A 17,264-nucleotide genomic window follows, 5' to 3' on the forward strand; every position below is an offset into this window, starting at 1 on the left:
TTGAGTCATACTAGGGGGGTCTGGGGGCTTGGTCTCCCATGGGAGAAAATTTAGCTAAAACCGTCTTTAAATGATGAATTTTGAGCATACTGTAGCGACCCAGGGACAGTGAACATAAGAACTGTCAACCATCTTCGTTACTTCATGACTGTCATGCTGACGCAAGAAATTTAAGCGGTTAAATAAGTTGTTAAAAGGTCACTAATCATTGTGTCAAAGTGAAATTTCTGTAATGCTTTCCTATGAAAATGTATAATCAAAAATCTGCAAAAACTGTGGTGTGTATTCACTTTCGTGATATACTGTATATGAAATTCATTTTGCAATGCGGTATACGTATGAACTTATACAGTATAATATCAGGAAGGAGCCAAGACTGACTTGCACCAACACAGACCCACACGCAAACACACCCAAACGCAAACACACACACACACACACACACACATTCCTACCAAAGATGTCAGCGATGCAGAGTCCTAGCTGGCCAATAGTGTGTGAGGTGTTAAGTTCCGCCTCTCCGTGCAGCAGCAGCAGGTTGGAGGGCGGGACCTTTAGCTTGACTGACAGGTCTTCCACTGCATGCTTCAGAAGCTCTGTCTGCAACACACATACACATAAATATTACTGACACACACATCAGCTGTATAGGGTTATCTACTTTCCATGGCTTCCCCCAACTATAAAACAGAATTATAATACTTCCTGTAAAAAGTCTTTGACTAGGCAAAGCGCTATACAAAACAGATGTACTGCTGTGTGTGTGTTTGTGTGTGTGTGTACCTGTGCTAGTTGTATTTGGTGTATGTCTGGTCTGTGGCGTATCTTTAAGTTTACCAGTCGTGCCGGTGTGTTCTGCTGATGCTGCTGCAAGCGTTTTCATTGGCTGGTTTTCCTGCGAGGGCGTGGACTGCATACGATGGCGATGTCGGCATCGTCAGACTCCTCTCCTTCATCCTCCTCCTTTAATTGGCTAGCTGCCGCAGCAATCCCGGCCCCTCTGGTGATGGACGCAGCAGGGAGCCAAGCGCATCCAGCCTCATGTTAATCTCCCTGTCACACGCACACACACAATGTAAGGAAAGTTGACAAGTCACTGTAGAGAAAGTGTCAGTGCGTGGCATGCACACAAGTGTGTGTGTGTTGTGTACTCACGTTAGTTTGCGGTTGGGCCGCCGCCGTGCCTTGAGTGGTGTGGAGGGGGAGGGGGGCGGAACGCCTCAGCACAGTCCTAACACCAACACATACACACACAAGGATGCATTAACACACATCAACATGATGGATATGGTAAGCATACAGCAATAAATTGGAAAAATATTGTAGGGGCTACTATGTTGACTCATGGTCTGTGTGTGTGTGTGTGTGTGTGTGTGTGTGTACACTCACATTGTGCTTTGCATGGGTTTGGTCACCTGGTCCGAGTCATCTGAGAGTTCGGTACACTGCTTCCCTCACCATCGCTGTCGCTGTCAGAAATCTGTCAAACACACAATATACAGTCTCAAGTTTGCCGTCCGTGTTAGCTGTAACTCATCCAAATACTGCTACTTTATACAGCAGGCACATATTTACTGACCAAGTTGCTCTCTATGACAAAAGTGCTATGGGCTACAGTGACAGGTAAACAAGAAACAACAGGTTAACAACACTTGGCGCTAATTAGTTCTCTACAACTACAAACCGCTGCTGTTCCCTTCCGTTTGGGATCCATATCACCAAACTATAGTTCTCTTGAACTTAACGGCATTGTTATAAGAATATGGCTATGACAGCCTTAAATAGCAGGTTAAAATATGGTCATTGACATTTTGGTGACAAGGTCATAACTCTGTATCGCAATGAGGTCCTAACAGAGGCTCTGCATGAAAGTGTTTTTAAAGATTAAAAGAAGTTTTTAAAAGTAACTATCCTTTGAAAAATACCTGCACAAAATCAACCAGAAAAGACATCTCAGATTTTACACTGCAGCGGCTTCGGAGTCAGAAGATGTGTGAGAACTGTGTAGCACTTTTCATCTGAAAATGAGAGCAGAAAATTGTACAGCAGTACTTAAATTTCACATTTACCAAAGTCTCTGTGTTATTATAACACTATCACAGTAACATATTTATCACAATTGCATACAATACAACAATAAAAAAAAATCTAAAAAAACAAATGAAAGGAGGCAGAGGGCCTGTAAGTGGATGGCAATTAGACACATGATCACATAGACAATATGACACACACACACACACACACACACACACACACACACACACACACACACACACACACACACACACACACACACACTTACCATCAGTCTGATCATCCAACTGTTCAATCAGAGTAGGAGCTTGGACAGATGTGGCCACAAGACCTGGGCCCTGACGAAGAGAGAAGAGAGAGAGAGAGGGGGAGAGCACGTTAGTTCCCAGTGCATTGAAGGTACTTTTAAAATCCCGTAGCCATAACTGGTGTTGATACCTTGGTAGTCGCCACACTTCACACGCAGCTGTTCTACTCTGCCACATAAAACTCAAACTTTGAATCTTCTTTTCAAACGTCATGGTATCGTCACCAATTACCATTGCCTACAAAATCTCGTGCGTGGCAGTTTTATCCCTCGAACAGCGTACATCTGGCACGTCGCACCCTCCATCTGAAACAACTGCCGGTATTTTCCCAACACACCGTCATACGAGGTCTACCGAGACAAAACACGACAGCGTTGACCAGTTGCCCAGATCTACCATATTCAACTACATACTGAAACAGTGAAAACCACGACACTTACATGGAACTACGGTTCAAAGCTTGTCTATTGACTGGCCACAACAACAACCAAGCCGACATAATGTGATTCGGAAATTCGTTTCTATCACCTTTCATCGAGCCAACACAAAACAGTGGGATACTGCTTGCTTTTACTGGTGCTATTCTTTATCATGTACGAGGGTGGCGGATGGTCTGATTTCCATGATTTGACGCAGAACTGCTTACGTTTGAAGCGCTGAAGTTTAAAATCGCCTCTATGCTAGCTAGCCCTTGCCTTGCCCCCTCCGATACCTGTTACTAGCAGCATCCACTTTTGCCCCACTACCAGTACTAGCTCTACGTCAATCCATCCGTGGTGTTTCAGTATCCTTGCACAAATCCTGTCAGACTTTCTTTCTTTTATGTTCAGAAAATAGCTTTCAAACTTCACATCAGTAAAGTGCCGCCTGATTTATTCCACACCAGCTAATTATCAGTTACCATATTAGCAACCAATGTTAGCAAACCATCCAATATCACATTTCAAACCTTTAATTTTCCCAACACAACACGTTTTAACCATTAAGTTAGTCCACATGTGAATTAAAAGAAAATAAATATAATTTATAGTGCAAGCGTTAAAGATCAATAGCTAACTGAGTATCAATAACTAGCTAAATCTGTAGGCTAGCTTATAAGCACAGGTGAGGCATAAAATGCAATTTTGTTGTGTGCAGTGTATACTTGTGTGCTGTGTCACAATGGCAAAGGTGGGCTTTCACTTATATATACACCTAGAGTTTTTTTCCCCTGAGTCCAATGTTTTTAAACAGTTGAAACATGAACATTTCCAGTCAATATTTACAATGGAATAGCAGACCTCTGTGTCATATTCCCAAGGAATGGTAGCATCGCCTGTGCTGTGCTGAGTCAAAGTAATTCATAAGCCTACTGGTTGTGTTTTCCCTGCCCATTCACTACTTTGATGGCCTGCAATTTATTCAGATGTGTTCTACAACTTTTTGATGAAACTTACATTTTACATTTGATACCACAAACTAGGCTTACTTGTTGTGCTGTGTGGATTTTTGTTGAGCAGGGATCTCACTTACCAATCAGCATGTGTTCCTCTTGTTACCAGCATCAGCATGAACCTGGATGGACACCTGTGCACTTAACCATATGTGAACTCTGAGGGCAAGTGTAGAAGCCTGGCAAATAAAGACAGGAATAGTTGGTCTCAGTATCACTGCGCAACTACATTCAGAATGTAATATGTTGGTTTAGTTGATTTCTGTCCATCACAATTTAATATTATGGTTTACATTTAGACATATAACTTTTAGGCATGAACAATGTCATATTTGGTAAGGACATGTACAAGTGATGTAGGCTGTACAGCAGGGGTGGGCAACTTTCATTGTAAGGTGGGCCAACATTTTTAATTACCACAATCGGTAACACGCACTTGAGAGATTTTACAAAAGGATACTTCACTTTTTCTTTATTTATACCTGAATGCTTACACTATTGATTTGTAGGGGGTTAAAAACTGTCCTTTTTCTTTTTTTTTAAAAAGTGAGAAGTTGGGCTGCATGTGGCGCCCGAGCCTCCAGTTGCCCATCCCTGCTGTACAGTATCCTAACAGAAAGGCTCTCATAGTATTTCAAATAATGGTCTATATAAAAACTGGTTATAATAGGTACAGTGCAGCATAAACAGGGTTGAGGGGGTGGTTTCTTTTATTTCGTTATACCTACCGAGTAGTTTAGCCAATGTCTGTGTGGCACGTTCATGCTGCCACCTACACAGCATCCTCTTCACAACCGCAGGGGCAAAACACCTGAAAACATAATAATGTAATCCTTTTTCAGTCCAAGATATAGACTAGAAAATGAGTGACAGCATCACAATCAGTTTGTATGCAAGTGTAGTGGACCCCCCATTTTTGTCTTTTTGTTATTCCCTTATTCTCATTCCCTGTCTTTTTGTTGTCCTGTCAGAAGTTGTCTTTTAGTTTAATTATGTTGTTGCACGTTTTCGCCAATAGATGGCATCATAGGACCAGCAATGAGTGCAGAGGCCCTCTGGTGCAGTAGCCAGTGACTTCGGTCACATAAGAAGAACTAAACGTGGAAGTGACAGGCTTTGTTATGATACAGAAGGCAGCGGTGTCAGCTGTACAGTTATGCTGAGGAAAATGTAAATAAACAACGAACTCAGCGAAACTCTACACACTTGAGGACCTTATTCATTAAGTGTGCAAAGCATTAACGCAATAATGCCACCAGGTCACATTTAAGATTTAACTAAGAGTATTTTGTTATGGATCTTATGTAGTGATAGACTTACCATTTTTTCTTGTTATGGCATATCTGGCATATTCCCAAGAGAAGGTTGATGTCCCTGTCTGTTGATCTGATTTTGACTTGTGGTGAATTGACTGTGGAAACGAGAGCAACACATTGCAGTGAATGCTATGAACTCAGGAGTTATTTGACTTACTTATAGTATTAGTAAGGGCTATGAATGTGATGCAATATTATTTTATCTCACTTCACGTGGTGTGTGTTTCCTGTGCATTGCAAGTTCAACAAAGTTCATGTGTTACATACCGTAGCCTGTAATGTCCTTTCAATCAGTCATCATGGGCTAGACAAGAATCAACAGCCCCACTCCAGCAGGAAACTTGATTACGGGAGCAGTATGCCTACATTTATATTACAATAGAAAACGCTGTTAGACTACACACGACCTACATACAATGTGACATCTCAAACTATAACTTATAAAACCAAACAAAAACTCACCTGGTTGCTGGGTACGATTGACATGTTAGCTAACTTGCTAACGGTAAGGAAAAGTGAGGTCGGATATCGATAGAAACTCGATGAGGTCCTTCGACACAGCATGACAGGTAAAGAGATTTATTTCAGCAACCTAATTAAATGTTTAATCACGCCTGACTTGTAATGCTGAAACCTACATTTCAACAGAAATGATGGCAATGCCGTCTAACTAAAAACGATTGAGGTGGCTACGTCTAGTAAAGTAAACGGCAATTGTTCGTTCCCTTGACAACTGAAATAATTTCAAACAGAACTCGCGCTGCTCAGGTTGCAAGCAAGCAGGCGCTGGCTTTTGGTTTTGGGGTCTTCAAATGATCTGCAAAGCGTCGCGTTGCCGATGGTCGGGGTTAGGTTGGCAAACCATCGGCAAACTGTGTTTGGGACATTGTCAGTTGATGGTCGGTGTTAAGTTGGCAAAGCATCGGGAGGAAACATTAGGAAATTGCTCGGCAAAACGTCGCGTTGCCGATGGTTGGGGTTAGGTTGGCAAACCATTGGCAAACCATCGGAAGGGAACTGCAGGGAATTGATCGGCAAAGCGTCGCACTGCCGATGTTGGGGTTAAGTTGGCAAACCATCGGCAAACCATGGCAGGAAACCGTCTTTTCTGCCGCTATTTTGCCGATCTAAAACCAACCTAATTGGCATGACGATTATAAGGCAAAAAAGGCCTCGACGTTTTGCCGATGTCGCCGCCCAATAGCCAACGTCGGCAAGATGCTTCGTGCTGTCTGGGTAATGTTCACAGAATCACTGAGGCTGTTCCAATGTTCGTACAGCAAAACTTGTGAAGCAGGGTTTGATTTTAACCATACATTAACGGTAACACACGTAATTGTTACGAAATTATACCAATAAAGCGAATAACTTACGCCAGTCTCTCTCGGTGTCTGAAGTCAAGTCGCCGCATCTTGCATTTCCAACGGTAGAAATGGCGGGCGGAAGTCTGCTTTCAAATGTCCACAGTCACGCGATTGGACAGCCAAACGGCCGTTAGTTTCTCACTTGTTGTAGCACGACCCAGAAATGAATCTCTTAACTTCAGGTTTCACACATTCTGTGAAATCTTACACAAAAATGACACATAATCTGTCAATGCTGTCTACACATCCCAATGTGTTATTTTTTTTTGACACATCTGTTTAGGCAGTCCCCATTGGGTAAATGATTAACTATATTCAGACGTCTAATGGACCTCATAGTTTGACGTCAAAATAGTATACCTATTTTGCACGTCATTTTTGGGTACAGAACTGGTCTTAGACGGACGGACGCGATATGGACAAGATATGAACGTCTATGTGACGTTCTATGTTTAGTGGGTTGGAATTTTGGAAAAGGGAGTTCTGCTGGCGACAGTCAACGGACCATTGTCGGCTGCATATTGGCAATAGGCATAGCCTGCAGAGACGGCAAAGATAGCCATATTGCCAAATTATGTAGGCCTAATTGCCAAATATAGGCCTGTCAGTGAGTGCATACATTTCACGTCTTTATAAACACAATAGACTACACGCCCTATGGATATAAAAGAGAGCAATTTATTATGTAAGTTTATACATAATACTCTTCTGAACGAGAACAGTAGAGGTCAAAATGGAATATAATATGCCTATATAGCCCATTCTGAACTCAGCCTAGGTCACGCGTAACCTTGATTGCGTCTTGTCACTGCGCGAGCGCCTGCGGTAGCCTACTACAAGCGCCAAGCAGATTCGGTCCCTTTCGATTTCATTTCCCGGAAGGATAGCCAAGAAAAATCATGCGATCCTGTTCGATTGCACGTTACGTTTGCCAAATTCGCATGCCACTTGAATCGTGTAGAAATTAGAGCAGAGGGTGGACTTTTGGGAAAGCGTGTGGGTTTAGATCAAAACAACGAATCCCTTTGCTTTGGGTTGAGTTTCGTTTAGGGTATCCAGACTTTGGAAAATGAGTGACGGTTCCCCACCGCCACCTTTGCTCCAGGTAAGTTCACATTTCACGGAAAAGACTGGCCGTGGTATAGGCTACAACATCTTATTCAACCAAATATTCTTAAACTCGCCTCAACAAACCATCGCAAACTTCAGCTGCCAACAAAACACGAGTGAAATTCTGTTTCGTTTTTGTGCTGGATCTGTTTAAAATAGCCTAGAAAGTGCAGAATATCCCGTCTTCCTCCATTTTATGATATCTAATGTCCTGCTTAATTTCCTCTCCTATATAGGCATAATAATTAGTCTTTATTATATAGCCTAGTTAGATGACTGTTTCAGACTCATTTTAATGTTAGTGCTAACATAAATGAAATTAATTAAAGGAATTTAGACAAATCATTTCACTGTATAATTAAACCTACAGTCAGCACAAACACAAAACCTACAGTTTGTTCTTCTATACATGTTTTGTTTAGCCTACATTAGTTATTGAACTGGATAGAACACAAGATCTTCCTCATAAAGCCAAAACACATTTGTTCAGCAGCAAGAGTATCAAGGAAATGGAGCTCAAATGAGTAATCTAAGCCTGTGTCCTGGTCCAGATGAAGAACTCTGCACACTTCCTGGAAGACTTAGTGAGTAGCATTTTACCCAACCAAATGTAGGCTGCATGTAGGCTATATTCATTCAGTCAATCTGTCTTCACATAGGAAACACAAGAGTGTGTGTGTGTGTGTGTGTGTGTGTGTGTGTGTGTGTGTGTGTGTGTGTGTGTGTGTGTGTGTGTGTGTGCTTGCGTGCGTGCGTGCGCGCGCGCGCGTGTGTGTGTGTGTGTGTGTGTGGGTGGGGGGTGGGGGTTGTGTTAAGATGGGGTATCCACACACAGTAGGCAACTTGACCCTGGATATCTTCCCTGGGCTATGCATAGCGACTTTGGCACCTGGACACTTTGGACATTTTTCCAGTTGTTGAGCCTTGTGTGCGTTCCAATATACGTAAGACTCATTCTTCGTTCACCATCCAGTTTTCAAATGAGAAAATTACTTTACAATTGAGCTTTTGTGAGATATTGAAATATAATGCTGTTGTCAGTGATGTCATCATGACATAATACTTACTGGTACGAGGCCACAAGCACAAGCGGAGGACGCAAGGTCGCATATTGGAACGCACCCTTGTGTGTGTGTGTGTGTGTTGTGTGTGTGAGTGGGAGAGAGAGATATGACTTAGTGAATAGGGTAAATACATGTGCAATGTTGTGTGTAATGTCTTCTTCTGTATTCATGTATGTATGCTACTGGACACCTTAATTTCCCTCGGGATTAATAAATTATACTCTACTCTACTCTCTATTAATAAATTAATCAGGCATTAATATAGCAGTCACTCAGCACCGTCTCAATTACTAATAAATTACCATTCAGTTGTGAAATTAAAATAATTTTTCAATATTCATAAACATTGTTTTTTTCTTCATTCATCATCAATGAAATATGTTAATCTATGAATAACATACTTTGAATATGTGAATATGTGCCTACTCAACATTCATTGAATGACACTTGACCTTTTGTCATATAATTTACGTATGTCAATACTCTATACTGCTAACCTTTCTACAGGGATTAATCCATCACTGTGGGATAAGAATGATGTCAGTCATTGGCTTCGCTGGGCCCAGAAAGAGTACTCTCTTCGCAAAACCGATCAGGACAAGTTCGAGATGAATGGCAAAGCTTTGTGCCTGCTCACCAAGGAAGACTTCCGGCTTCGAAGCCCAAGTTCAGGTCAGGAGCCTTTTTCATTTCATAATAACTTTAAATACAGTAAAACTAGGCTACTTTAACCTACACAATAAATTGTGCGGTGTTAAATTGACACTCTATAAGTGGCACATTTGACTCTCTAAGTGTATGATTCACACTGAAGAATTTACTGTGTAGTAAAACTACTTTGTTTGTATCATTTGTGAAAAACACAAACTCTGAATAATAAACAACAAAACATAAGGATGCATGCAATGGGGGGTGGCGGGGGTTGGGGCGATGCTGGACACACTCTCACTCTGTTTCTCTTTCTCAATTGTATGTGGGTGGTTGACGTGACGCCTTGTTTTTTCGTAGCATTGGTTAAAAACCTACAAAACTGTCATTTTCCCTTTAAAAACAAATGTCAATGAAAGAAGATGTGGTACATTATGTTTCATATTAGTTTTATGAGAAGAAACATTTAGTTAAGATTTATGTAAAAGTTTATATGTCAAATATCCTGCAGTGTGACTGTAACATTAATGAAACCTGGAATATAATATATATAGGCCCTATACATTAACCAACAGCATTTTGAATAATGTATGAAGCATTTGTCATGATTGCATAAATATTAACTTTATATTAAGATATAGAGATGCACCGGATCCTGATTTTTAGGATCCTGCCAGATACCGGATCCACTGCTTAAGATCCTGCCGGATCCGGAACCGGATACCGGATCCATTGAAAGGGTTGAAACGCATAGCCTACTCGCACACGTTGGCCCTTTTTATTACATTGGCTCAAACTATTTTTTAGACTCATTGGCTTACTGCCACACTGCCTGCACTGGCCGCTTCCAAAGTTCTTTCACTCCATGCAGCAGTTGGGGTTGTGAAAGACTGACTGAAAAACCTAGGCTAGAGATGCACCAGATCCTGACTTTTAGGTATCTGCCGGATACCTGATCCACTGCTTAAGATCCTGCCGGATCCGGATCCTGTGGAAAACCCTATTATCCTGCCGGATCCGGAACCGGATCTTGGATCCTGTACAGATATGTGAATGTGAAAAAACTCAAGACAGTAATATTAACTACAAGTTCAATTTCGTAACACAAATTGCGTCCTGTGGGGTGACATGTATGTCAATGTTTGTGAACGGGCAGCTGCAAGGCCAATTACAAGGGTCTTAAAGACTGGCTCCTAACCAGTACCTCCGTTATTGGAGAGTGCTGTGGAAGTTTAAGGTGACTATTAACCTCTTAACCCCTTACCGCAGAGCCTATGTTATAACCTTACTGTCACCAATATTGTAATGGCCTTGTCTTAATCTGTTACCTAAGGCTCTCAGTACTGTCATAGCGATGTTGTTATGATGTAGTTGAGTATTTTCAGCAAACAGTGAATAGGGCCGCCGGCGACCCACATGCAGTAAGAGGCTACTATGTCTTCATATTGCAATGTAACTTGATAATATCATTATCAAGTTAGCATGAGCTCAGATGTCAGTCATGTATACAAAAGGATTAAAATGGCCATATACAGTGGCCAATACAGTGAATTTCCTGTGGTGTGACTTCATTTTCCTGTGGTGTGACATGCCTATACAATGTGTTGATGCAGGGCACATTTTTCCAAAAATGGCAAAAATTAGGCAAAATTCCAAGGACCACTAAGTGCTTTATTTTTTATTTTTTTTCCAATCAATATTTTCAGGAATTGGAATAACTTTTTTTAAAAAAATTGTGTTACGCACTTAAACATCAACCACCCATGTGTACTTGTGTTTGTGTGTGTGTGGGTAGGGGGCAGAGAGAGAGAGAGAGAGAGAGAGAGAGAGAGAGAGAGAGAGAGAGAGAGAGAGAGAGAGAGAGAGAGAGAGAGAGAGACTCACTCCCTCACTCGCTGTTTCTATTTCTCAATTGTACAAAAATGATATAGCTGCCGTTTCTGTTCCTGTGTGTAGGAGACTTTCTTTATGCTCTTCTGTAGTCATGTGTAGTTTTGTAGGAGATGTTCTGTATTAGCTTCTGTTATCATGTGTAGAGTTGCTGTGCGTAGGAATCATCCTGTAGTGACATCCTGTAGTAGCGTTTCTGTAATGATGTAATTATGTGTTTCTGTATTCAGGAGATGTGCTCTATGAGCTCCTGCAGTTTGTCAAACAGCAGCGCAGGGGAGTGATATCAGGAGTGATATCCGGCCTGGTAGCCATTGAGAACGGTTCCACAGCCCAACAGGGTCACTCTCTGAGGACAAACTCATCTGCCAGCCACTACACAGGTGTGCATAATGTCATTACTTGAACAGTTCATCAACAGTCTCTGATCAGTTTATATTCTTCTCGTATAATTAAAAAAAAACTAACAAGAAGGTGAGTTTCATTCAAGAATTAAGAAAAATACAACTCAAACTGCTTTAAGAAGTTGGTAGAGGTCATCTACAAAAGGCCATGATGTTTTTACAGCTGTCTTCCAAGATCAGAGGGCCCCCCTTAATGTGAACAGTGTTGTGTGTTTCGTTCCTCCTTTGCGAAAGACACAACACTGAGTGTTGAGACTCTTGCTGTACTGTACTGTACTTTAGTTTTGAGACTTATGTTAGGGCCTATGTCTGAGCCAGAAGGTGTGACCGCAGCATTTGTGTGGACTGGAAACTTACGACTACTACTGTTCCCTAGATGTACCAAGATGAAGGAAGGAAGCTAAGCACGCCACTCTTCAGATTTTTCATTGTATCATTGACCAGTGTGTAATGTAATTGATTGCACCCATAGGTGTGCCCTATATAGGATGTTCACCTTTTGCCTTTTACATACCATTCACACTGTACAGTACCCTGTCTTCCACATAAGGCTATTTCGGTCTCCATACTGGTTATGTCAGTGAGGCGAGAAAGAGGAAATAACAAGGTTCTCTTTCAAAAACAAGGACAGTCAGGTATTGCTAGATCATGTCCGCTCCCTCCCGTGAGAAAGGCGCCAGACCAGTTACAGTCGTTGATCTGGATAGGAGTGCCCTTGAAACCTGTGTTGATATTCGATTGTTTCCTGTCAAAATAAGTTTGACATGACATTTACTGTTATGTTCTCTCTACAATAACAAGTCCGACAGGCGGACAAAGATGTATCCACTTGTTGCTTAAAGCATTTTGTTTTCAGCTTAAATTCCTTCCTCTCTCACAGTCTCGCTGCACCTTCCATGGAAAGGTGCATCTCAAAGTTGCAAGAAGCATTTGAAAGAGTCCAGCGCAGCCTTTTATCTTTAAAATTAGTTTTAAATGATAAGAAAACTAAATATATGATATTTGCAAGGAGCCACAGGAATATCCCTTCTATCCCCCACCTCTTCTCACCTTGCAGAGCAGCTCCATTGAACTGGTTTCCTCTTATAAGTACTTAGGCTGTGTGTTAGAGGAGGACTTTTCCTTTAAGCTTCATGTAAAGCATTTGGTGTCTAAGCTAAAACTAAAGTTGGGGTTTTATTACCGAAATAGTGCTTGTTTCTCTCAGTCTGCAAGAAGAAAGTTGGTAGAAGCTACATATTGCCTGTTTTAGATTATGGGGAATTTTTTTTAAATAGAAATACCCCCAAGGCGCTTTTACAATCGCTTGATTCTACTTATCACTCTGCATTAAGATTCATAACTAGAAGAAAGCATTCTACACACCATTGTATGCTGTATGACCTAGTAGGCTAGCCATCACTAGATATTAGATGGCACAAACACTGGCTTCTATGTGTATACAAGGACATAGTCGGCCTGCTCCCCTTGTATATACAGAGCCTTTTATCTTTTAGGAATAAAGGATATAACCTACGCTCAAGTAGCTACATTGTTTTAAATGTCCCCATAATAAAAACAGAATTTGGTAAAACTGCTTGTTTTCATTGTGCCCCAACTCACTGGAATGAGCTTCAGAAATCTCTTAAGCTTGCTGTTTTTATGTCTGTAGCTGAGTTTAAAGCATATCTTAATGACACTTTTAAATCTGTCTGCACTTGCTTTTAATCTTGTAATCTCTTTTTAATTTTGTTTAATGTTTATTATTTTTATGGTTTTTATTGTGTAATTTTAACGCTTCATCCATTTTAATATTTTCTGTTTTGTCTGTGTCCTGTCTGTAAATGTAATGTGTGCTGCTGCCTTGGCCAGGGCTCACTTGGAAAAGAGAATTTTATTCTCTATGTGATTTTATTTCCCTGGTTAAATAAAGGTAAAATAAAAATAAATAAAAAGTGAGTATTTTGCATCTAATAGCTCCTCCCCAAATGGTAGCGAAGGCCGATTTAAAGAATGTGTTTCAGACTTAACTTTTTTTGTAATACTCACTTGTTTACCACCACACATGCTTGACACCATCTAAAGTAAATTTGTTTATCTTGGTCTCTTCAGATCACACAACATGGTTCCAGTGACCCATGTCCTTGGTCTGTTCATCTCTCTTGAGACCAAGATAAACAAATTTGCTTTAGATGGTGTCAAGCATGTGTGGTGGTGAACAAGTGAGTTTTACGAAAAAGTGAATCCTCTCAATAGCCAAGCATGGTAGTGGGACTGACATGATTTGGGGATGCATGAATGCTGTCAACATTGGCAATCTGGAATACACCTAAAAGAAACATGCATGTCAACATGTTCTGTGACTACTGAAGGAGATCATGATTGCATTCAAATCTCCAATCTATTTAAGCCAGGTGCACACACAAACTGTTGTAGTTCAATGAAAAGGTTGAATGCACACTGATGACCTCCCTTTTAACCCTTCTGTTATCCTCAGATTTAGGTTGCATCCATGATCCTTGGGGTCATTTTTTGACCCCAGCCACTTAAATGTCTACAAAATTAGTAGAAGCAAAAACTTTTGCACCGGTGTATGCCACATATATTTATTGTTGCTCTGTTGGGGACATAAAAAAGCCCTTTAGATAAGTCCTAGCACCCCCCCACACAGCCAACACACCAAAATAACTAATCCATGACTAGGCGAAAATATGCAACAACTGCCCAAAAGTTGCCTTGAATTATTTTTGACATTAATTGGTTCAAGTGGTGGCATTGCTCTAAAATTTATAACCATTTCTTTTGTTTTTGAAACATTTAAAATGAAAGAATGTTCAGTGCACCAAGTACGTATAGAACTTGTCTACCTCTTGTCTGTAGCTAGTTTCATCTCCCGTTAAGAAACCCACTATCGCAGTATCATCAGCTAACTTAAAAACAGAACATTCAGGGGTGTGGCTCACACAATCATCCGTGTACAATATGTACAGTAAAGGTGTTCAAACATGAATGGCTGTATTTTGTTTTTTTCTGAGTGAACAAGAAATTTAAGCGGTTAAATATATTGTTAAAAGGTCACTAAACATTGTATTGTGACTAAGTGATTTTTTTATGCTTTCCTATGAAAATATATACTCACAAATCTACCAAAACTGCAGGGGTGTACTCACTTTCGTGATATACTTTATAGGGATGCTAGGACACATCTAAATATAAAAATACACCTGTCTGGATTTCGTCCAGAGTTCAACATATTATTTATATTTCATGTGTTGTATTTTGGGTGCTAATTTTTTGAAGACAAAAAAAACACTGTCCTCATTTGCAAATTGTAAACGCAACGTTTCAATCTAGAGACCTTCTTCAAACAATTTTACCTCATGGTAGCTGATTCTTTCCCTTCCATCCTTCCCTCCTTTCTGGTTCCCATTTACCTTAGCCCTGCCCATTTCGAACAGGTCCATTCCCATTTGCCCCGTGAATCCCCACACCAGGCCAGCAGGTGCGTCCCATTCCACTCACTTCCAGGCCCATGGAGGAGCCCCCTGCACGCTACCCTACTCCAACCCAGCACAGCAGCTTCAGTCAGGTCAGTGTGGATGACTTGTTAACCGGCTAAGGGTGCGCTGTCTAAGATGTGGCCAGAGTAGGTACTGCAACTACACTGCTTATTGAAACTGTGCTGCCTATTGCTAAATTTGGTCTTTTTGTGAATATTTAACAAATAATAAACCAATATTATGACTACTATGACCAAAGTGCATTGAGTTTTGCAGCCAAAAATATGTATTTCTGGAAATTCAAAATGGCGGACCCTGGAGAAGATCCCTGTTTTCATGTATGAAAAGTGCAATTTTCCCACTCATGATGAATACTTAGGCTAAATCCCATTTCACCCCTTAGCCCTACGCCTTTCCCCTTCCCCTCCGTTTTGCACGTCTACATATAGGGGTAGTGGCGTCCCATTTCATGTTAAGACAAAAGCGCAGGGGTAATAAGGGGAAGGGCTTTCTACCGCTCCAAACGGAGATTTTCCGACACCACACTTCAAACGGAGAGTTATGACAGATTTCTCCCATATAGACTCGAGAGGCAAGAGAAACTGTTGCTGTGTCTCAGATACTGCACAGTGCACTGACAGTCAGTGCATAGTGCTCACAGTGTACTGGGGTCTTTAGTGTGTAGTGTTGTGAAAAAGTCGGCGCACTATGCACTGTGCCCTGACTGGAAGTGACGGTTGAGCTAGCATTAGCTCACCAAAATATCGGTTGGCTACTGATTACATTGCAAAGTGTGTCGTGCTTGTATTTACATTTTATTCATCCCAACTGCAAGCTATTTTGTGTACAATACTTGGCTTGGCATGAAAAGTTTGGTGTCTCAGCAACATTACTTACAGAGATACAGGAGACTGGTGACCAAACTCTTGTACTGAACTGAACATCATGTTTCTTCCGTTTTATTGTCAAAATGACACCCGTTTAGTGCGTGAAGTGTCCATCGTTCAAGCACTGCGTTCATCATCCAGGCGCTTTTTAGTGCACTGAACTAACAAAATTTTACTTTGAAAAGTCTTAGCTCCTCTACATCTGACTTAGATATTCTACCAACAGCCTTCTTCAAATCCATCTTACATCTAATATCACCAGATGTACTTCAGATCACCAACACCTCACTACAAACAGGCATATTCCCAGGCTGTCTGAAAGAAGCAGTTGTGAAACCCTTACTGAAAAAGAACAACCTGGATGCACTGGTACTAAACAACTATAGGCCCATATCCAATCTACCATTCATGGGTAAAATAATAGAGAAAATAGTTTTTAACCAATTAACTGCCTTTCTAATGTCTAATAGCTATTTTGATAAGTTTCAATCAGGTTTCCGTGCCTACCACAGCACTGAAACAGCTTTTATTAAAGTTATGAATGACATAAGATTGAATTCTGATGCTGGCAAATCATCCATCTTGGTGCTACTCGATTTAAGCGCGGCTTTCGATACAGTTAATCATTCTATACTACTACTACATAGACTGGAACACTGGGTTGGCTTTACAGGCATAGTGATCAACTGGTTAAAATCGTACTTACAACAAAGAAGTTTTTTTGTCGCCATTGGAAGACATACTTCATCACCGATGTCTCTGGATTGTGGGGTCCCCCAGGGCTCCATTTTGGGACCACTACTGTTCAATCTGTATATGTTGCCACTAGGACACATTATCGAGAATAACTCCATAAATTACCATAGCTATGCGGATGATACCCAGCTCTACTTATCTATGTCCCCCAATGACTACACCCCCTTGAATCACTCTATCATTGCATGGACCAAATTAACAAATGGATGTCTCACAATTTCCTCCAGCTGAACACAGATAAAACTGAAGTAATTATATTTGGGAAAAGAGAGGAGAGACAAAAGATTGCTACTATCCTTGAAACGAAGGGACCGAAAGCAAGGGAAACAGTTAACAATCTTGGGGTCCTCATGACAGTGCCCTACATTTTAACAGTCACATGAAAGCTATTACAAGTCTGCATTTTATCACATAAAAAAACATCTCTAAATTTAGGGGCCTGATGTCTTAACATGATCTGGAGAAGCTAATACATGCCTTCATTTCTAGTAAAGTTGATTACTGTAACAGTCTTTTTACTGGCCTCCCCAATAAGACCATTAAACAGCTTCAACTGGTACAAAATGCAGCTG

The 17,264-nt window shown here is 40.9% G+C and overlaps 1 protein-coding gene and 2 long non-coding RNA genes across 5 annotated transcripts in view; 1 reads left to right on the forward strand and 2 right to left on the reverse strand.

The window, feature by feature from the left end:
• Nucleotides 1–31: 31 nt before the first annotated feature.
• Nucleotides 32–3,398, reverse strand: LOC134456375 (uncharacterized). The gene is made up of 6 exons (XR_010036328.1): nt 2,303–3,398; nt 1,926–2,018; nt 1,390–1,480; nt 1,156–1,231; nt 838–1,053; nt 32–600 (listed from the first exon to the last, which is right to left on the reverse strand). It is a non-coding gene; the product is annotated as an uncharacterized LOC134456375 (long non-coding RNA).
• Nucleotides 3,399–3,859: 461 nt separating this feature from the next.
• LOC134456374 (uncharacterized) lies at nt 3,860–5,546 on the reverse strand. Its single transcript, XR_010036327.1, has 4 exons — nt 5,358–5,546; nt 5,095–5,185; nt 4,503–4,585; nt 3,860–3,953 (listed from the first exon to the last, which is right to left on the reverse strand). It is a non-coding gene; the product is annotated as an uncharacterized LOC134456374 (long non-coding RNA).
• A 1,759-nt stretch (nt 5,547–7,305) lies between these two features.
• etv7 (ETS variant transcription factor 7) overlaps nt 7,306–17,264 on the forward strand; it is a 36,489-nt gene continuing 26,530 nt past the window's right edge. The window contains exons 1-5 of one of the 3 annotated variants that reach the window (XM_063209418.1): nt 7,306–7,559; nt 8,055–8,148; nt 9,136–9,300; nt 11,397–11,549; nt 14,989–15,138. In XM_063209418.1, coding sequence (XP_063065488.1) covers nt 7,524–7,559; nt 8,055–8,148; nt 9,136–9,300; nt 11,397–11,549; nt 14,989–15,138 — 598 coding nt within the window. In that variant the 5' untranslated portion in view covers nt 7,306–7,523. The remainder of the gene's footprint in view (nt 7,560–8,054; nt 8,149–9,135; nt 9,301–11,396; nt 11,550–14,988; nt 15,139–17,264) is intronic. The other 2 variants (XM_063209419.1, XM_063209420.1) reach the window with 2 other exon arrangements.

The sequence above is a fragment of the Engraulis encrasicolus genome, chromosome 10, assembly GCF_034702125.1.
Source record: "Engraulis encrasicolus isolate BLACKSEA-1 chromosome 10, IST_EnEncr_1.0, whole genome shotgun sequence".
Lineage (NCBI taxonomy): Eukaryota > Metazoa > Chordata > Actinopteri > Clupeiformes > Engraulidae > Engraulis > Engraulis encrasicolus.